Genomic DNA, 20,830 nt, shown 5'->3' with positions numbered 1-20,830 from the left:
TCTCAAAACAAAAATAAAAGTTTACAGTGCAGGAGGCTGAGGCAGGAGAATTGCCTGAACCCAGGAGGTGGAGGTTGCGGTGAGCCGAGATCGTGCCATTGCACTGCAGCCTGGGTAACAAGAGCGAAACTCCATCTCAAAACAACAACAAAAAAGTTTACAGTGAAGGTAGTAACTGCAGGATCAAGGTTTTTGTTTCTGTTACTGGTTTTTAATCTCCTGGAGGTGGGGCCACTCCCTGGCATCTGGCTCCAGAAGAGGACGAGTTTCCTCTCTGAGTGCTGGAGCACGTGCAGCAGCTGAGCCGGGAAGGCCCTCCTCAACTCAGTCACCCGGGGACTGTCAAGACCTTGGCTGGTGAATGCACGCTTGGCCACCTGTCAAGAAACAACTTCCAGAACTTCCCACGTCAGTGTCCTGGGCCCCAGCCTTTCCCACCCCCATGCCAGTGAACACATAGTGCAGCACGTTTTAGTAGCTGGATGTGGTAGATTCTGCTGCCCTGGCAAGAAAGGAGTTCAGCCCTCCTTCTTAACATTTCTATGATTTTACCTTCAAACACACATCCTCACTGATTTTTTTTTTTTTTTTGAGGTGGAGTCCTGCTCTGTCGCCGAGGCTGGAGTGCAACGGTGTGATCTCGGCTCACTGCAACGTCTGCCTCCTGGCTTCAAGCGATTCTCTTGCCTCACCCTCCAAATAGCTGGGGCTACAGGCTGCACTACCACACCCAGCTAATTTTTATACTTTTAGTAGAGATGGGGTTTCACCATGTTGGTCTGGCTGGTATTGCACTCTTGACCTTGTGACCTTTGCCTCCCAAAGTGCTGGGATTATAGGCGTGAGCCACTGCGCCCATCGGATTTCAGCCTTTTAGTGGCATTTGTTAAGAGAGTGAACTGAGTTGACCAGATTGATCTGGTTTTTCTCTTGGTCATCTTTTGTTCTGGACAGAGAAAATCACCCTTATTTTATGGAGTAGTGGCCGGCATCGGTCATGCTCGTCTAGATACTCTGACGTCCAGGAGGGCACCGAGAGCAGGCTGACTGGGCCAGATGTCGGGCAGGATGCCTGGTGTAGTGCTTTGTCACAGCAGATGCTTCGTGGAGTGCAGCAGGGTGTGAGCAGTCAGGCCGGCTCAGCGCGGATCACCCTCATCAGAACGCTGTCATCCTCAGCAGCTGCCGCCTCCAGCCGTGCGCACCCATCCTCAGTCCGACGGTGGCCGATCTCAATCCACTTAGTTCAGTGGCTCTCTGCTTTGAGCCTGTGGCATTTGGAGTTGAAGCAAAAAGCTTGTCTGTTTGGATTCATGGGGGATTTGTAGGAATTAGTGAGAGATCTGAGTTGTGAATGGTACGGAGTGTAAAAAGAAGTGGGTAGCCTACGTAGGTGGTCAGCTGCGCGGCGGCGGCAGTCTGCAGGGACTGAAGGAAACTTCGGCACGTGGCCTGTGCTTGAGCTTGGGGCTGGGGGAAGCTCATCCTTGCTCCAGCGCCATTACCCCCCATCCTGCATGCTCTGTCCTCGTGGCAGGACCCGACCCAGCTGTGCTGTGCTGCTGTGCAGCCCAGGCCAGAGGCCAGAGAAGGCCCCACACACCATGGGCACACGCCTCTCCCCCACGGGCCCCTCCATGCTCCCAGGGGGTCCTGCCACCCGCCACCCACCCTCACTCACATTTCGCTGAGCAAGTAGAGGTGGCTGGGAGAGCACTTGATCCCTGCTGGCTGCCACGCACTCTACTCTCTGGTCTTCCGCCAGAGCTGGTGCCTCCCTGGGGCCTGGTCCTTCTCTCTCTGCTGTCTCTGGACCATGCCACATGCAGCAGCCAGAGCGAGCTGCAGACGCAAATCAGGCCAGTCTCCTTCGCACTGAACTCCCATGGTTCTGGGCTTCCATCCACCTTCACGTCCTTGTCCTCCTGCTCACCGCCCTCCCTGCTGGAGACAGACTTGGCTATTGTCTCCCAGCCCGGAGAAGAGTCTCACAGAGCCGGACTTTTGTCCACTTGCATGCTCAGTGACTGGACAGTGCCGTGCCTGACAGCGTTTCATCAAAGTGGAGCCTTCTCTGACCCGGGTTCTGCATGGCAAGGCTGCAGAGTTTGACTTGCAAAGAGCCCGAGTTCATGAAATGGACGGTAGTGCTCAGAGCCTTGACCTTGGGGCTGGGCCTGGCTCTAGATTAAGAGGGACTCACAGACACCTGCCCGCCTTCCTCCTCCCATAACCGCATCCCATCTCAGGCTCCCTCAGGATGCATCTGTGTAGCCTAGGGAGTACTTGAAACACCCCCCAGCCTCTGCACTGCCACAAGGAACGGGTGTCTGGTGAGCATCTTAACCAGGTTTTATGAATTCCAAGTCAGTCTGGGTCCAGGTGGTGCTTTTACTACGATGACTTGTATCCTAACAAAAGAGATACAACTTGTGGGACATCAGACCCGGCCCACATCCGCGTGCGCAAGGACGCAGTGTGTCTTCTGGCATTGTGGGAGCTTCCAGAGAGGGGGACTTCTCCCTTCTTCAGAGAATCGGACAGCTTTCTAAGGAGAAGGTGGCACATGAGGCCAGCCTGAAGGGGAGATGCAGGTGTGACTGTAGAAATGGCATTTGGATGGGGAGGGTGGAGGGGCGCAACGGTAGAAGGTTTATCACCTAGTGCTGAGGGTGGGGCCCTCCTTCCGAGGTTTGGTCTCAGGCGTTGTCATCCGCCTTGTGGTCAGGAGCCAAGGTCCGAGCACAGCCAGGAGAGGGCTGCTGTCTGCATCACTGTCTCCATGCGGCCGTAGAGAATGCGGCAGATGCCAGAAGTTCCTTTCATTTGCCACTTGGGAGTTGAGCTCCTGGAAGACTGGAATCAGACAGCCCCCATGTCATCGGAAGTGTGAGGATCGTGTGACTCGGGAGACCTGAGTCATCATAAGTGTGGGGATTGTGTCACTTGAGATCCAGGTTGACCTCGGAGCCAGAGTTGCATGCCCACTGGACCTCTGAGCTTCGTGACCAGCTCTCCTGGGTCACTGGCTGCAGAATGGGTCAGCTTGTCTCATGCTGGGAATTGGGTACAGTAGTAGCTCTTACTTACGTCCCAGTACACAGACACGTGACCACACCTGACTGTTCGTGGGTATATTTTTTAATGGTGAAGGTGAAAATGGTGAGTTTTGGAAAGCGTCAGGAAGAAGTCTTGACTGGAAGGTGTTGAGTGGCCGTTGGCCATTGCGAAGGTGGATGGGAAGGGGTGCTGGGGCCAGCTTAGGTACGGAAGGCAGGCAGAGCCTTGTCCAGGTGCCGACATCAGAGGCCAGGCTCCACTGAGTGGAGAGACAGGTGTGGTGGGGACCGCTGGCTGGCTCTGCGGAAACCATCCTGACAGCAGTGTCCCCAAAGAGCCTGCGGCTGTGGCAGGGCACAGCTTCACAGAAGCAGTTTTCAAAAGGAGGCTGACTGGAAGTGATGCCGGACATAATGGGCGGGCTGGTACTTTAGCAGTAGCCCTGCCAGGAAGGTGTGTGCGAGCCCACGCTGTCACGTGACGAGTTGTTGGTGGGGTCCTCTTGTCATGGGTCCCTCTCTGACATAGCCCTGCGAAACGTGAGACGCCTGCTGTGCACTGAGGTGGTGCAGTGTCTCCACAGGGGTTCATCGCCTGTGCTTGTGTGAGGCGAGGAGGGTGCGGTGCGTGTGTTTGTTGCCTGCGCCAGCCATGCTCTTGATGGGCCGCTGGACCAGCGTCTGGTGATGGTGGTTTAGGAACCGTCCCCAGGTGCCTGGATGGACAGGCTCAGTGGTGAGGAGCTGGGGCTATGTGGGAAGGAGTGGCCCCTGTGGTTTGTGTTCACACACGTCCGCTCGGAACTGACACCCTCTCCCTGCCTGATTTTGTCCTCTGGGAACACTGGGGCTGCCTTCAGCACTGTCCTCTCCCAGGACCACTCCAAGGCGCCTCCTCCCGCACACATTCCGCAGCCTTTATCCACGACTGCACCATTGGACCCCTCTGTGACCAGGCCTGAGCCAACGACGGGGTCCTTGGGGTGGCCCTGCGGTGGCTTCTCCTCTCCTAATGGTTGAAATGGGTTGGTGTCTGAGCTTGCAGCTCGGCGAGCTGAAGCGGCTGCATTGAGGACTTGCTGCAGGCTAAGCTAGGTGGCCTGTGCTACATTCTGCAGGAGGTGGGGGTCCGTCAGGTGACGTGACTGCAGGCTCAGCTAGGTGGCCTGCACAACATTCTGCAGGAGGGGGGTGGCCCGTCAGGGGACATGGCTGCAGGCTCAGCTAGGTGGCCTGTGCTACATTCTGCGGGAGGGGGGTGGCCCGTCAGGGGACATGGCTGCAGGCTCAGCTAGGTGGCCTGCACAACATTCTGCAGGAGGGGGGTGGCCCGTCAGGGGACATGGCTGCAGGCTCAGCTAGGTGGCCTGCACAACATTCTGCAGGAGGGGGGTGGTCCGTCAGGGGACATGGCTGCAGGCTCAGCTAGGTGGCCTGCACAACATTCTGCAGGAGGGGGGTGGCCCGTCAGGGGACATGGCTGCAGGCTCAGCTAGGTGGCCTGTGCTACATTCTGCGGGAGGGGGGTGGCCCGTCAGGGGACATGGCTGCAGGCTCAGCTAGGTGGCCTGTACTACATTCTGAGGGAGGGGGGTGGTCCGTCAGGGGACGTGACTGCAGGCTCAGCTAGGTGGCCTGTACTACATTCTGCAGGAGGGGGGTGGTCCGTCAGGGGACGTGACTGCAGGCTCAGCTAGGTGGCCTGTACTACATTCTGCAGGAGGGGGTGGTCCGTCAGGGGACATGGCTGCAGGCTCAGCTAGGTGGCCTGCACAACATTCTGCAGGAGGGGGTGGTCCGTCAGGGGACGTGACTGCAGGCTCAGCTAGGTGGCCTGTACTACATTCTGCGGGAGGTGGAGCCCGTCAGGACGTGGCTTGTGTGGCCGGTGCCCTTCCAAACTTTCAGGCTCAGCTGGATGCTAAGTAATCCAGAGACAACCTGTTGCGTTCACACTCTGTTGACGCTTGGCGCCTCTCGCACATGTCTCTGAAGTCCAGCAGTAGCGTGTCAGAGTGAAGTCTGACTGGAAAAGAAGCTTCTCTGTAGCGCCTCTGCTGGTGTTACTGTTAGGGCGGCATTAACAGCAGCCTTTCCCGAGGGGCATGTGAAGAGCTCGTCCCTAAAACAGCGGTGACCCCGAGGTCCCTTTTATTCCCTAGACAGAAATTTGACATCTCCAAAAATTCATTCAGATTCTGTTGACTTCTTTAATACGTCTAGTCAGTTTTTCTGGAAAGACTGCATGAATGGAAAGCTGTTTGATGTACATTGATAGACAGAGCCGGAGCACCGGCGATCCACACAGAGGGCAGCAAGGCTGCTGGGTGTCATCTTCTTTCAACATAGGTACGTTGGATTCTGGGAAAAGCCACAACACTCCCAAGAGAAGAAACTGCTGTAGAAGAAGGAGGTGGAGGTTGTTGGGGAGGTGGACCCATGGGCCCTGTTAGAGGGTGTGGCCGGCCAGCCGTGTGCTGGGAAGGAGCTCGTGGAAGGAACCTGTGGGCGCATGTGGGTAGAGCAGGCCTTGTAACATGTTCCAGGTCTCTGGCTTGCATGGTCTGGAGGGAAAGTACTGAAATACGGTAGCATAAAAGATTCCCACAAAGGCCGGGCGGTGGCTCACGCCTGTAATCCAAGCACTTTGGGAGGCCAAGGTGGGCAGATCACGAGGTCAAGAGATCGAGACCATCCTGGCCAACATGGTGAAACCCTGTCTCTACTAAAAATGGAAAAAATTAGCCAGGCGTGGTGGCACATGGTCCCAGCTACTTGGGAGGCTGAGGCGGAAGAATCGCTTGAACCCAGGAGGCAGAGGTTGCAGTGAGCTGAGATTGTGCCACTGCACTCCAGCCTGGCAGCAGAGCAAGACTCTGTCTCAAAAAAAAAAAAAAAAGATTCCCCCATAGCCTGTTAGTTCTAAGAAGAAAATGTTGCTGTCAGCAAAACAGGAGAGTTAATGTAGACAGGTGCAGGGTACTACAAGGGGACAGAGACCTGCGGAAGCTGAGCGATGATTTAAGTGTCTGATGACACACGGAGATGTCATTGAATTCCTTCCTTGTCCCCCCAGCTGAGGAAGTCTCTGGGCTTCAGTTCAGTTCCCAATAATGCTAGGCCTTCAGGTCTGGAAAAGCAGGCACAGAAGCGACAGCCGTTTTCTATCAACCTGCTATAGACAGACACTGGTCTCAGTCGCTGTCTGTAATGTTTAGAAAGTGCATCACTTGAACTGCACAGCTGCTTCCAGAAGGAGAATAAGAGACCCACACCCAGTTTTCACTTCCTGAGGTTCAGGTCGCTCTCCGTGTGGCTAACGTGGAGCCTTCTTAGCTTTAGGACACTCAGGCCCAGGTGGAAATCCAGAGTCTCTGTGGACAGTGGATCATTTTCATGTTTCAAAAGGAAAATGTTTTTCTTCCATGATAGTAAATACAGTACGTATTAGCTATAAGGAAAGGAGCTGTAAACAAATACTTCCTTGCTCTACCGGATGGGAGGGCCTAGAAGCAGTGCTCCCCAGCAGCGGTGTACACATCAGCGTCCACATCTTGGTCTCTTTCTTTAGTTTTTAAAGTTTTTGAGATAAGGTCTTGCTCTGTCATCCAGGCTGGAGTACAGTGGCACAATCCTGGCTCACCGTAGCCTCTGCCTTTCAAGCTCAAGTGGTCCTCCCACCTCAGCCTTGGGAGTAGCTGGGACTGCACTTGCGTGCCACCATGCCTGGCTGATTCTCGTAATTTTTGGTAGAGATGGGTTTTTGCCATTGCCCAGGCTGGTCTTGAACTCCTGAACTCAAGCAGTTTGCCCACCTTGGCCTCTCACAGTGCTGGGATTACAACGAATGTTGGTTTTCAATGGTATTCTCCGTCAAAGGGAACCAGGACTTCCTGGAGAAATGGCTAATTTTAGGGCTGAGCAAAGGTATGAGGGTATACAGGAAGAGTTGAGCATGTTATGGTGCCAGAGCCTAAGGAAGTACTTAAACCCACAGAGAAGATGCAAGTCACAGGGACCCAGGAACAGCCATAAAGGCTGGCTCCGAGTAGCAGCTCTGTTATTGAACAACCCGAGCAACAGAGATGGGTGATGACAGAGCATAGCCGATCTCTCCTCTATGTCAGTATCCACGAGACGATAGCGTGTACCCAAAGTCTCTGTCAGTACTCCGAGACATAGAGTGTACCAGAAGTCTCTGTCAGTATGTGTGAGACAGAGTGTAGCAGAAGTGTTGGTCAGTGTCCGCAAGACATGGAGCGTACCCAGACGACATCAGTATCCACAAGACCACAGTGTATAGCCAAAGTCTGTCAGTATCTGAGCACAGAGTGAACCGGAAGTCTTGGTCAGTGTCTGCGAGACATGGAGCGTACCCAGACGACATCAGTATCCACAAGACCACAGCGTGTACCCAAAGTCTGTCAGTATCTGAGCACAGAGTGAACCGGAAGTCTTGGTCAGTGTCCGCGAGACATGGAGCGTACCCAGACAACATCAATATCCACAAGACCACAGCGTGTAGCCAAAGTCTGTCAGTATCTGAGCACAGAGTGCACCGGAAGTCTTGGTCAGTGTCTGCGAGACATGGAGCGTACCCAGACAACATCAGTATCCACAAGACCACAGCGTGTACCCAAAGTCTGTCAGTATCTGAGACACAGAGTGAACCTGAAGTCTTGGTCAGTGTCTGCGAGACATGGAGCGTACCCAGACAACATCAATATCCACAAGACCACAGCGTGTACCCAAAGTCTGTCAGTATCTGAGACACAGAGTGAACCTGAAGTCTTGGTCAGTGTCTGCGAGACATGGAGCGTACCCAGACAACATCAGTATCCACAAGACCACAGCGTGTACCCAAAGTCTGTCAGTATCTGAGACACAGAGTGAACCTGAAGTCTTGGTCAGTGTCTGCGAGACATGGAGCGTACCCAGACAACATCAGTATCCACAAGACCACAGCGTGTAGCCAAAGTCTGTCAGTATCTGAGACACAGAGTGCACCGGAAGTCTTGGTCAGTGTCTGCGAGACATGGAGCGTACCCAGACAACATCAGTATCCACAAGACCACAGCGTGTACCCAAAGTCTGTCAGTATCTGAGACACAGAGTGAACCTGAAGTCTTGGTCAGTGTCTGCGAGACATGGAGCGTACCCAGACAACATCAGTATCCACAAGACCACAGCGTGTAGCCAAAGTCTGTCAGTATCTGAGACACAGAGTGCACCGGAAGTCTTGGTCAGTGTCCGCGAGACATGGAGCGTACCCAGACAACATCAGTATCCACAAGACCACAGCGTGTACCCAAAGTCTGTCAGTATCTGAGACACAGAGTGCACCGGAAGTCTACGTCAGTATCCCTGAGGCCAGGCGTCCCCGAAGTTCGTGTCAGTATTCACGATGGGTAGAGCGTGCCGCAGTCTACGTCAGTATCCGTGAGACAGAGCGCACCGGAAGTCTTCCTCAACACCCAGGGGGCCACATAGTATGGCTGAAGTCTACGTCAGTATCCACGAAACAGCGCATCTGAAGTCTGTCAATACCCTTGCGATGGCAGAAGCGTGACCAAAGTCTGTCAGTGTCTGTGAGTCCATAGAGCACAGCCCAAGAGAAACTGTCAGACACGCCCTCAGCCAGGTGGTCCAGGTCAGTGTCCACCGCGATGAGTCCTGTTGATGGTGTGGACCCTTGATGGGACTTGGTGAGATGGGCAGTTCACCCCTGGCGTCTTCCGATGATTCATAACCCCAGTCTAAGCATGAGAAAGAGAGCAGACAGTCCCAATAGAGGGGCACTCTGTAACACCCGAGCTGTCCACACAGCCATCATGGTCCTCAGAAAAAAGGAGAGCTGGAGAGGCTCACAGCCCAGAGGACCCTGAGGCGGCGAGAGGACGAAATGGCCTGTGGGACCCCGAGTGGGATGGCGGCGCAGGAGGATCTGAGGAGCACTGGGGGCTCTGAATGAAGCGTGGGTGCCGTCACAGGAACGGGTCAGTGCCGGTTCCTGAGCCGTCACGAGGGCACCAAGGAGAGGAAGGTGTTGGCACCTGGGGGCACTGGTGTAGACCCGCAGGAGCTCTCGGTACTGTCGTCTCGATTTTCTGTAAACATGAAACTTCTAAAATAGTGGATTAAAAAAAGAGAATTGGGCTTTCTGCATGAGAAGAAAAGATGCTAGAACCGGAGGAGAATGGCATGGTTGGTTATGAGCGTGTAGAAGATGAGATTTTCCTCCTTGCCCACCTCCAGCCTCTCCAGAGACAAGATGGTGAAGGAGCTGAGCCTGATGAGGCTCAGGACATGGAGCACCTGTGCCAGCACCTCCAGAGAGAACAGCTGAAGAAATACACCCAAGTTGGATGCTGAGAGATGAACTTCAGAGAGAGGACTTCCAGCCTTAAGGCATGTGTTTGATAAGGCAAAATCCAAAGGTAAAGGTCACGAGGCTGAAGCCCTGAAGATGCTCACCAGACACACGGAGCACCGGGCACAGAGACTGTTCCCTAAACGTCAGTTTGCGGATGTTATTGACAGAGTGGAATACCTGGGAAGTAGGAAGTTTAGACCTGTTTAAAACGAATTCGACTGATCGTCCTATTTTCCACGGAGATTTTGTTAGCAGTAGGATGAAGTCGTGGCAAGTAGTGCACATCATGTAACTGCTGCTGAGTGAGGTCCCTTTCTGACAAACTCATCTGAAACCGAGGTGTTGGCTTCCGAGCCCAGTGAAAGCCTAGCAGAAGAGCAGCAGCGAAGCACCGAGATAAACGGCCGGCCTTGGAAAGAAGGCGGCAGAGCTGCTGAGTCCCAGTCGGCCCCTGGGAAATGACGTGTCAATGAACACACCCAGGGCACGGACGGTCGAGGAGCGTGATACCGATGAGGATCAAAAGGAGGAGTCCAATGGGTTAAACGAGGACGTTCTGGACAGTTCATGTAGCGATGCTGTTGCTGATCCTTTAGGAAACACTGCTGGACCAGTCTTAAAAATGTGCCATAGTAGCTTGATGCTTCATCCAGAAGCGTTACGGAAGCTGGGTAAGTCCAGTAAGAGAAGATGCATCTGGTAACTCACCGTCCTGCACGCTTGGTGTTACTGCGCATTTTTCTTTGAGTGAAAATCCTTAGGTAGTAAAACTTTTACAGATTATTGTTTAAAAACAAGTAGAGAATGAAAGTGCAGGCAAATAAAAAGATGAGATGGAAACGGACTGGGTCCTCCACCCAGGGCACGTGTTTGCTGGGTGTCTCCTCACCACTCTAGCTCCCAGGTAAGGGTTGTGGCGCCAGGACGTAGGGCCTGGGTGTCGGGGAATGGTGTGCCTGGTCGGGCTGGGGTGCTGAGGCTCACTTGAGGCAGAAGACTAAGGGTTCAGGGACACGGACTTACTTGTTCTCGAAGCTTAGAGAAGCCTTTCAGTGGCAGTGGCTGCCCCCCTGCACACAGTAGGCACTCGGTTTCTGCTCCGAAGCCTGAATCCTGTTATTTGAAAGGTGGTGGGAACTGAGACTCCGCCGGAACCAGGAATGGGGAGTGGCTCTGTGATGTATTAGAGGCCCCAGGGCTGCCGTGGAAGCTGCGCACTCTGACGGGAACGCTAGTGTACTGTGTGATCGCGGCCGTTGGAAGGGTGGCCCCTTCAGATGGACCCAGTCTGAGGGGATGAAGCCTGCCTGTCAGCTGGCACCAGCACTGGGTACACTGCAGGCACACTGCGGAGCTTTAGGGTGGTCTGCAGAAAAGGCCTCCAGTTCCTTCCGTCCACATCGTGGGGGGCTGTAAGCAGTCACTGTAGATGCCCCCGGTTCTCACATAGCTCTTTTCCTTTGCAGAGAGTCAAGAAGGACGTGGACAAAGGCACGCGGCACTCAGACATGTTCCTGCTGAAGCCAGAGGACGGAAGAGAAGGTAGGGCGGGGGCTGCCTGGTCCGCCTGTGGTGGGATGCGGAGCCTAAGCCTCAGCATAGTGAGACACCCATGGATATGGGGCTGGCTCTGAGCCCCTGCACCCTGCCTGGAGCGGAAGGCCTGCCAAGATGGTCCCTTTGTGGGTGGGGTGGGCAGGACAGGCTCCAGTCCTGGTGTCTGCAGACACGGGAACACCTGCTGAGCGGTCACCCCTGGGAGCATTGAAGACGGGCTGACTCAGCTGCATGGGCGCCGATACCCTGTGGACAGCCACTGTGGAACAGCGAGCATGATGTTCCTCAGCACCTCCTGACGGGCCCCGCAAGGGTCTCAAGCTCTCCAGGACCTTGAGTATGAGCCATCGGAGTCACAGGAGCTGCCTGGCACTGTGGTGATGCGCTGGCTCTTGGGTGGTTGTGGGCAGCAGCCGAGTAGTGAGATACCATCTCTTTAAAAAAAAAAGCAAAAAAATGTAGCTAGGTATGCTGGTGTGTGCCTAGAGGTCCAGGTACTCAGGAGGCTGAGGAGGGAGGATTGCTTGAGCCTGGGAGATGGAGGCTGTGGTGAGCTGAGATTGTGCTACTGCACTCCAGCCTGTATGAGTGAGTGAGACCTTGTCTCAAAAATGAACAAATAAATAAAGGGAGAAATGGCATTTGTTCCTGCTCCAGAGCAAGGGAGTGATGCCAGGAGGCATGGGTTGAGAGCGTTTGCCATGGAGCTTAGTGTCCCCAGTGCCCCTAGGAAGCGGGGGGGCAGCGCTCTCACGGGAGGCTGTGGGTTGGGACCATAGGGCTGGGCTAGACCCAGGAGACCTAGTGCCTAGGACAGGTCTGCCTTTGTGACCCACGGCAAGTTCTCCACCCTCCCTGGGAGAGGGGACCGTTGTGCAAAGTGTCTGTACCTCCTTCTTGCACTAAAATTCCTCAGGCTGAGGCCTCAGAAGTACCTGAAGGGTTAGTCTGAGTCCATACCCACTTGCCTGTCAAAGGTCCAGGTGCCACCCCATGGCCCTGCTTTACTGCACCCCTGGCTGATGAGGACTTGTTCTTTCAGTCGGTTTCCCAGCTCACACCACTGTGAACTTGAACCTGGATGCTGGACTTTGTTCCAGTTAGGGAGGCCCGGAGCCAGTGTGCCCAGCTCCTCAGCCCCTAGGAGGAAAACATTGTAGGGGGAGCTGTGCACATTGCATGTGTGGGTTTCTGTAACTGGAGAGGGTCCTGGCCTGATGGTGTGGCGAGTTCTGGTGGTGTGCCCTGTTCTTAACACAGGCGGTGCGGGCAGGAATGAGGTGGGTGGCCCCAGAGCCGCACTTGTGGGGCATGGATGGGTGATGGCTCGCACCACACGGAATGCGGCCCTTTGATGCTGCTTTTTTTTTTTTTTTTTAATGTTCATTAGAGGAAAGAAAAAAATCTCCATTCTTTCTCTTAGAAGTGGTGGGAAGACATTTCCTGCACCTCACACTGGGCTACGTTTGAGGGTTGGCGTGTTGCGTAGGCACGTGCCGAGAAAGCGTGAAGCAGAGCCCTCCTAAAGTAGAGCTGGCCAACTGTGGGCCTAAGCGGGGCTGGTGTAGGCCTCGCAACCCTGGATGGAGGGGTCCTCGTGCAGCGCGGCCTCCCCGGGAAGCCCCTCTGCCATGCCAGTCTACTTCGTGTGCCGCTTCCGCCTCATCCCTACCTTTCCTCTGCGGCTTGAAGCGGCTCCATAGGTAGAGGTGCCGGGGGTGTGGAGAGCTGTTGACTGCCAGCTCTCTGAAGGAGAAGGGTGGAACTCAATGGGGTGTTGAATGGTGTTGCTGCAGAGGGAGCAGAGTTTTTGCCCGAAGTCTGACAGTTTTCATTTACCCTGTCTCCAGGGACACCTGGGTTCCTGGGCATGTCCTGGCCTGGCTCTGTTCTTCTGTTTTTATTCCGTTTGCTTGTTTTCTTTTGACAGACAAGTGGGTGTGGACTCGGATTAACCCTTCGGGTGTCAAGCCCACTCCACGGTCTGGCTTTTCTGTGGCCATGGCCCCCAATCACCAGACCCTGTTCTTCGGGGGTGTCTGTGATAAGGAAGAGGAGGAGAACCTGGAGGGAGAGTTCTTCAACGATCTGTACTTCTACGACGCCACCAGGAACCGGTGGTTTGCAGGACAGCTGAAGGTAGGGCAGCCTCTGAGTAGCATGTGCCGTGGTACACAGCCCTGACTCGGGTCCCTGCCCTCCTTGCCTCCCTTCTGTACTTTCGGATGTTGGGGCCCCAAGCGCATGACCTCTCAGGAGGGGTGGGAGTTCCTGCCTCTGCCTGTGTCCTGGGCGACTGGGCTTGGGAGCCCTTGGTCAGGGTCCCTTCAGCCCATCCCGGATGCTGATGGTGCTTCTGTCTCGGGAGTTACCCGCCCTGGGCCGAGGTGCCCCGGACCTCCCCGGCCCTCTGTGTGAGGAGAGTTTGCAGGAGGTTCTGGTGCCGACCAGCTTGTGTTGTTACTGCGCTGGAGTGTCCCTGCTTTCCTGGCACCATCTTTACTGTTTTCCTGAGCCAAGCACAGGCAGACAGTGGGTGACAGCCCCAGAAGTGGGCCCACCAGTTGGCCTCAGGGTCTCTGAGTGGACCAGGTCAGCCAGACCCAGAAAGGTCTGTGGCCAAGGTGTGGTGGTCCCTGTTGGTGGCATACTCCTGGAGCTGCTCTTGACATGTCGTGGCACCTGGGCTGGAAATGGGGGAAACACGAGGGTTTGTTTCTGGATCCAAAGTCCGCTTCGGTTTCCCAGTTTTCGGAGCAGTCCCTTCAGTCCGCACAGGTTTGTGTGTGGCTTCTCGGAGAGCCTGTTGGCCCCAGCGGAAGAATTAGTGTCACGGTTCTCCGACTGTGATCTCAGGGTCCTTGACATTCCCCAGGATTACTGAGGACCTTAGAGAGCTTTCCCTTCTGAAACTCATTGTTGCACAGTCCAGATACAAAGCGCATCTTAAAAGTCCAGAATGTGAAGCTGACTTGGGTTGATCTAGAGGCAGTGACCCTTGGAAAATCTGGAGGTAACCTGGCATGTCGTCTCATGAGTTGGCAGCATTTTGTGTTGGAAGGGTCCAGACTGACCCCTGCAGCACAGCCAGGGAAGTGGGACAGAGAGGGATGGACAGGTGTCCTGCAGGAGGCAGCCTGACCCGAGAGCTCTGCTTTACACACATTTGGTGCGGAAGGGCCCCTCTCTGGCTCACCACCTGTAGTTCATTTACAGCTCGTTTGCTGGGGTTGTGGGCCCCACCATCCGTCTTGCTTGGCAAAGGGGAGGAAGCCCCTCAGCCTGGCTTCCCTAGTCTTTCTGGGAGCCAGCACTGGGGGTGGATTGAGTTTTCCCAGGATGAGCTTCAGAGCCTGAGGGCTGGTGCACTGAGTGTGGGGTCTGGTAAGCATGTCCACCTCTTGGGGAGGTGTGGGGCCGCCCCTCAGTGAGGACACGCGAAGGAGGGTTTCCTCCTCCAGCCCCATAGTGGATGGTGAGGCCAGTGGGAGATAGCATGCCCCTGCGGCCCTAAGTGCCTGCATCCAGAGCGGTCGGGGCAGTGTCCTCCCGGGTCACCTACTATCCATGCTTATGGGCAGTTACTGCAAACCCTTGCTTGGCCTCGTGGATGTAGCAGGACCAACCCCTGCCTCGCTGAAGCTGCTGCCTCTCTGCTCCCTCGGTCTGTTAATAGGGACCCAAATCCGAGAAGAAAAATCGCAGGCGGGGCAGAAAAGAGGAGCCCGAAGGTGGCAGCAAGCAGGCGTGTGGGAGAGCCAGCGCCCAAGGGCCCGTGGAGGTAGTCAAGGAGGTGGTGGCTGAGGATGGGACCGTGGTCACCATTAAGCAGGTGCTGGCCGCCCCAGGCTCGGTGGGGCAGGCCCAGTCTGAGGATGAAGACAGCTCCGAGGAGGCCAGCAGCCCCGTGCCCGGGCCGTGTCCACGCTCCAACGCCATGCTGGCGGTGAAGCACGGGATGCTCTACGTCTACGGGGGCATGTTTGAGGCCGGCGACCGCCAGATCACCCTCAGCGACCTGCACTGCCTGGACCTGCACAGGATGGAAGCGTGGAAGGCCTTGGTGGAGATGGACCCAGGTAAGCCAGGGGGCTTAGTGCCTCTGCGCGTGGGAGCTAGAGCCCTCAGTTGTGTAAGCTGCCCAGAGGCGGCCTGTGTTCCTGCCTCCATGGTCAGAGCGAAGTGAGAACAGGACCCTTTAGTGGAAAGGGGGGCCCACCCTGGGCTGACGGGGGCCGTGGTTCTGGTGGCACAGGGCACGGGGCATCTGCTGCTCTGTCGTCCACTGTGTGCTTGTTTGTGGGTGGCCGTTCGCGCTGGGCCCCTAGGCCCTGGGTCTGCACCTCTGGCCTTGTTGCCTGACCCAGGGTCCCTCTGCTGCTGAGTCTCACGTCCTCCTTGTTTTCCCCAACGGCTGCTGGGCTCAAGCCACCATGTAGTTTAAAGATCTGAGACTAAAGCTAAAGCAAAATCCACAAATCTGGGGAATGGTGCGAACCATTGGTGCAGGATGCTCGCTGTTTTCTAAGGGCCCTGTGAGCCGGGGGGAGGGCGGCAGGAGCCCACCTTGGCCAGCGGCTCCTTCCAGGGCTGCTTTTGCATGCTAAGGCCCGGGGAACACATTCTGTTTTCTTTGTGGATCTGAAGGTAGTTGGGGAAGAGGAGTTTGATTTCACATTTTGGTTCTTTTTCTTTTCTTCATTTTTTGAGAGGGAGTCTCACTCTTAATACCCAGCTGTAGTGCAGGGGCACGATCTTGGCTCACTCCCACCTCTGTCTTCTGGGTTAAAGCAGTTCTGCTTCAGCCTCTTGTGTGGCTGGAATTAAAGGTGCATGCCACCATACTTGGCTAATTTTTTCTTTCTTTTTTTTTTTAGTAGAAATGGGATTTCACTGTTGTTGGTCAGGCTGGTCTTGAACTCCTGACCTCAGGATCTGCCCACCTCAGCCTCCCAAAGTGCTGGGATTGCAGGCATGAGCCACTGCACCCAGTAGACTTCTTAAGAACATGGAATCTCCCCAGGAGGTGGCCACCACTGTCCTGCAACTCCCCCGGTCTGCCCAGGCTGTGCTGACATCTGTGTGTTCATTCTGCTTTTGAAGAAACTCAAGAGTGGCTGGAGGAGACGGACTCAGAAGAGGACAGTGAGGAGGAGGTCGAGGGCGCCGAGGGTGGATATGAGGACGAGGACAGTGCAGAGGAGAGCAGCGCGGAGGACTGAGGTGAGCGTCGTGGGCTCACGGGTGGTGGCTGCCTGGTGTTGGTGAAAGGCTTTTCATGTTTATCGGATTTCTAGTAGAATTCAGCTTTGTTCTGCAGATGTTGTGAGGCAGGTTTAAATTCTTAAACACTGGTGCCTGGAGTAATGTGGGCAGCTCGCTAGCGAGTGCAGCTCCTGTGGTCTGTTTTCTCTAAACTCCGACACAGCCCTCCCCTGAGGCTGAATGTGTGTCTATCTTTCCTCCTTGCACATCTGAAGAGCCCCTGCCGGGGGTGCCTGGAGAGTGCTGTGCCAGCGTCCACCCAGGACCCAGCCATGTTCGGTGACGCTCTCGGCAGCCCAAGCCCTGACAAACAGGAGGAGAAGGTGCTGAAAGGGGGTCAGGCCGGGGTGTAAACATGCTCCCATGAGTTAGTCTCTGATGCTGTGCCAGGCCGTATGTTGACCAAGTGCGGTGCAGGTGGATTCCCTCAGCAGCCTGTTTGTGTGTAAAATAAAGTGGACTTGAAACAAGACCACCGAGAAGGTTGTCTTCTGTGCGGCCTGGGCACACCGCAGTCCTGTGGTCAGGGCTGGGCCTAGCAAGGCTGCCCCACACTGGAGGGTGGAACCATGGACACGAGGGGCCCTCGGGAAGCAGGTTTCTGCGCTGGAAACCCTGGAATACGCTGTGCTTCATGGGCCTTTCCCCCTGTGAAAACAGAATAGGTCCTGCTGCCTGTGCATCCTCATGCCCGGGATCTTCCTTTGACGCCCAGAAACTCAGACACAGCTGTGGCCAGGGCATAGCTTCCCAGTTCTCGTCTGTGCGAAGCGCCGCTGGCTCGCTCCTCGAAGGTCTCATATGGGAGGCTCCTCACGTGCAGCGCGGCCTCACTCCTGGGAGCTCCCATGCCACTGCACGGTCTTTGGCGGGGGGCAGTGTGGGCCCATCCCTGTTCCTGTCCTGACTGGGCTTAGGGTTGGCATTTGCGAAATGACAGGAAGGGACCCTGGAGGGTAAGGGCTCCCACTGTCCCCACATGGCTGCCACTGGGTGTCCCCATCCAGCTCCTCTTGGCTCCAGAGCTGTGGCCCCCTTTCCCCCGAAGGCTATGGTGCGCTCATCCCCGACCGAGGCATGCTCCTGTCCGAGACTGAAGGCCAGTTCTGATTTGCATAATTGGGGTCAAAGGTGAGCACTGAAACCACACCTGGTGCAGTGTATCTTAAATATTTCGAACAGTGGGAATATAGGGTCCTTAGTTTTCTCCGATGGGGTTGACATAACCACCGTCATCCCATTTCTTAGGTGGGATTGAAAACAAGGGTGCTGAGGAGACCCCTCCTGGTGGAGCCAGCATTGGGCAGGTGGAAGTGCTGCTGGGAGAGGGCTAGAAGCTGACTGGACAGTGGGCACCTGTGAGCACCTCCGTGGACTTGAAACAAGACCACCGAGAAGGTTGTCTTCTGTGCCACTCTGTCTTCACGCTCCAGGTGGGCCCAGCAACACCCAGGTCCCCTTGGGGCAGCGGATTCAGAATTGTCGCTTCTGAGGATCATCTTGGGCACTTGGCCGGCTCTTCCCCAGCAGGGGCACATACTGAACCCCTCGTCAGCCGGGTGTTCTGGAAGCACGGGTAGGCGGCACGAACTGGCCCCGAGGGCCCCGCCACTGCCAAGGGTGTGACCTCACTTGAGACTTCATTCTCACTTGATGGGAAAGCTGATGAGAAGAGGGAAGGCTCTGGGCACTGCCTGCTCCCTGGTTGGGACACCTGTCTGCTACATCCAGAGCTGGGTGGCACTGCTGCTGGCGCTGGCCCTCCCTGTCTGCCCTTGAGGGCTGCAGCTTGGGTTTGTGTTGTCAGGCTTTGGCAGCCAGTTGGGCATTGTCAGTGCCGGGCATCAGGGTGCTTCACACTCTCCGCTGAGCGGCTTGGGAGGTGCTTGGGCAGGGCCGAGAAGCCAGAGCGCGGGTGGCCGGGTCTGCATCCTCACATGCTCTGCCTAGGCCCGCCCGGGCTCTTCAGCTCCTCATCCAGAAGATGGACCCTGTTGTGTGGCTGGTTCTTTCTTCCCTCCTGCTTTTGGAGGAAGGAATGGAAAGATCTTGGTGGCTTCAATGCAGTTGTCTGTTAGCAGAGACTGTTTTTCGTTCAGAGGAGCCTGTTGGTGATGAGATGGGATTCCAAGGAAACATGCTTTTCAATCAACCAGGTTGAAAGAAAAATGACAAAAGCCGGAGGAAGAAACTTCTTGTACACTGTCTGGTATAGAAAGCATTTTGTTTTTATTGCTGAAGATCTAGTTTGAATGAAAGATGCTGATCAGAACCAGTGGGGGTGAGACAGACAAGCTCCCAGCACAGAGCAGCTGCCGTGCCGTCATTAAAACACCAACAGCGCACCTTAAATGTGGAACTGTGGGGGACGCGGAACGACATGCAGGATGGTGGATTCCTCTGCAGAGCTGTGCCTGCCCCCGGGCCTGTGGTCTGCCCTGTCTGCTGCAGCCCGCTTTTATGGAACCGAACCACTCGGTGTCCAGATAGCCACTATAGGGCATGGGTGGCCGGCATGAAAGCCCAACGCCTCTGTGTCCCTGGAACTGCTGGTGCAGCGCCCCTGGGACACACCATCCTTGGTGCTGCCTTCTCTCCTGGTTCCTCGGTGTGGTAGCTGCTGGCTGTTAGGAAGCCTTTCCCTCAGTTCCAGCCCTCCCACACAGCCCCCAGACCCCTCCCTGGAGGGTGGGCAGACGTGCAAGGTGAGGAATCTGGCCAGTTCACTTGGCAGAGGGCCACAGCTCCTCGCAGAGCTTTGTGGGATCTTAAGTATGAACCGTCTTGTTCTCCATTCTCCCCGTTTCCCACGTAGGCCATGCTTTGTGTGAGGATGAACTGGAGGAATTGGCCACAAGTGGTGGCTTTCTTGGTGGTTGGTAGGGGAAGTGGCGGGAGGGTGCTGGATGGAATGATCATCGAGGGAACCACCGGCTGACCTTGGGAACCCTCGTCGGGCAGTTATCTGTGTGTGCTTTTAGATGACAGCAGTGTTGATTGCAGTTTCACATCTGATTTTTTAAAATTGAGTTGGTATCAGCAGGATGTCATTGGCTACGTGACAGTTACAAAGTCACTGAGTGACCAAATGCCAAGATGCCTTTGGTGAGAGAGACCCTTTCCAGGACTTTGCATGGGAGCTGGAGGGTGCCCTCAGGAGCCACCTTCCACGTGACATTCAGGTAATGAGGTGAGCTACTGTGCTGGATGTGGCCTCGGGTGTTAAAGTGAGAAGGTGGTGCCATGTGCCTGATGGCTTTCATCAGAGAAGACTCTGCCTTCCCCTGGAAGGACCGGGGGATGGAGGAGGGGCCGAGTTCTAGCTGTGGTGAGCATGGTCTCAGCTCGCCTTGCTCTGTGCGTAGAAGCAGCTTATTAGTGGACGCTTCTCTCCTGAGTATTGTTTGGAGGCCATGGGCCCTAGAGGCCAGTCTCATTTTCGTAACCCAGATGGCTCCTGGCACAGGTTGCAGTCACCTTCATTTCTCTTTGACGAGAGCTGCAGCAGTGCCATCCGGGGCCTGGCCACACTGGGTCACTGGGACCCTGCTGACAGTGGCGTCCCGAGGCACACAAGCAGTCCCTGCTGGAAGCTGATGCATGGTCATGGCCAAGGGTCATGCAGGTGCCACAGTGACCCAGCTTCCTCAAGCCCAGCTCACGCCCGTCGTTTTCCTTGTCTGAACCCTCTGAGCCCTTCCAAGCCCCCACTGGCTGTAGGCTACCCAGAGGAGCCACCCATAGAGGCAGGACTCCGAGGCATCACTGAGGCGTGAGAGGTGCAGAGAAGCGTGAGAGTAACCGCTTCCTGAGAGACAGAAATGGGGACGTTTAATTACATGAATGCTTGCATTTTAAAAAGTTGCCTGTGTGCTCCCGGAGGACAGAGCCTGGCTCTCCGGTTATTCTTGTGTCCTCCATTGACTGACAGCCTGTGACAAGCCCTGGTCCCACGCTGCCTGCAGGCGCAGTAGCTCCCGAGTGGGGAGCTGGGGCTGGGGAGGCATGCTCCGGCCACCACGGGTGAGCCAGCGACACAGGACCCCGTGTGTGCAGACCCAGACACCACAGGACTCACTCGAGATTCGTGCTCACTCACTCGCGTTTCCTGCTCAGAAGCCAGGAGAGCCTCCACGCGCTGCCCAGCTCTGTCTCCACGGCCGCCGTGCAGCTCTGCAGTGGAAGAACTGCCGGTAAAGACACGGGTTTGTCATGAGACGAGACAGCATTCCAAAGTGTCAGACATCGTTTATTACAAGGAGCGAAACTTTTCTTCACTGTTGAGTGTTTTTTTCTTTCCTAACAGTATGATTTAAACTGTTACATTCATTCAGGAAAATCATTTCACTTTCATTTTGTAGGTAACCAAGCTTTTTCCAGCTAAAAGCAAAGAAAAAAGGCTCAGGTAAGTTTTTAAACCACTTCGTCAGTAAGAAGTTCTCTGTCACTGCACAGAATGATTGTGCAGGGTAGTAGCAGACAGCTGACATGTGCCGGGGCAGACGTGGAAGAAAACGTGGGTTCACCCTCTTTTCTTCAGAGGTGTTGGCAGCAGGGTGAGGCTTCCGCAGCTGGA

General features: G+C 55.4%; 1 protein-coding gene and 1 pseudogene across 15 annotated transcripts in view; both read left to right on the top strand.

The window, feature by feature from the left end:
• KLHDC4 (kelch domain containing 4) overlaps nucleotides 1–20,830 on the top strand; it is a 121,887-nt gene that overhangs the window by 95,502 nt on the left and 5,555 nt on the right. For 5 of the 15 annotated variants that reach the window (XM_078357925.1, XM_078357923.1, XM_078357924.1 and 2 more), the window contains 5 exons: nucleotides 10,899–10,974; nucleotides 12,920–13,128; nucleotides 14,666–15,068; nucleotides 16,093–16,212; nucleotides 16,470–16,724. In XM_078357925.1, the coding sequence (XP_078214051.1) occupies nucleotides 10,899–10,974; nucleotides 12,920–13,128; nucleotides 14,666–15,068; nucleotides 16,093–16,211 (807 nt within the window). In that variant the 3' untranslated portion in view covers nucleotide 16,212; nucleotides 16,470–16,724. Of the gene's footprint in view, nucleotides 1–10,898; nucleotides 10,975–12,919; nucleotides 13,129–14,665; nucleotides 15,069–16,092; nucleotides 16,213–16,469; nucleotides 16,725–16,914; nucleotides 17,386–17,502; nucleotides 20,527–20,615; nucleotides 20,725–20,830 lie in introns of those variants that run through there. The other 10 variants (XR_013530254.1, XR_013530253.1, XR_013530248.1 and 7 more) reach the window with 7 other exon arrangements.
• Nucleotides 9,088–10,249, top strand: LOC144580555 (TIMELESS-interacting protein pseudogene; annotated as a pseudogene).

Source organism: Callithrix jacchus, chromosome 20, assembly GCF_049354715.1.
Source record: "Callithrix jacchus isolate 240 chromosome 20, calJac240_pri, whole genome shotgun sequence".
Classification (NCBI taxonomy): domain Eukaryota; kingdom Metazoa; phylum Chordata; class Mammalia; order Primates; family Cebidae; genus Callithrix; species Callithrix jacchus.
The sequence above is the reverse complement of the archived record's forward strand: the minus strand, read 5'-3'. Positions and strand labels throughout refer to the sequence as shown.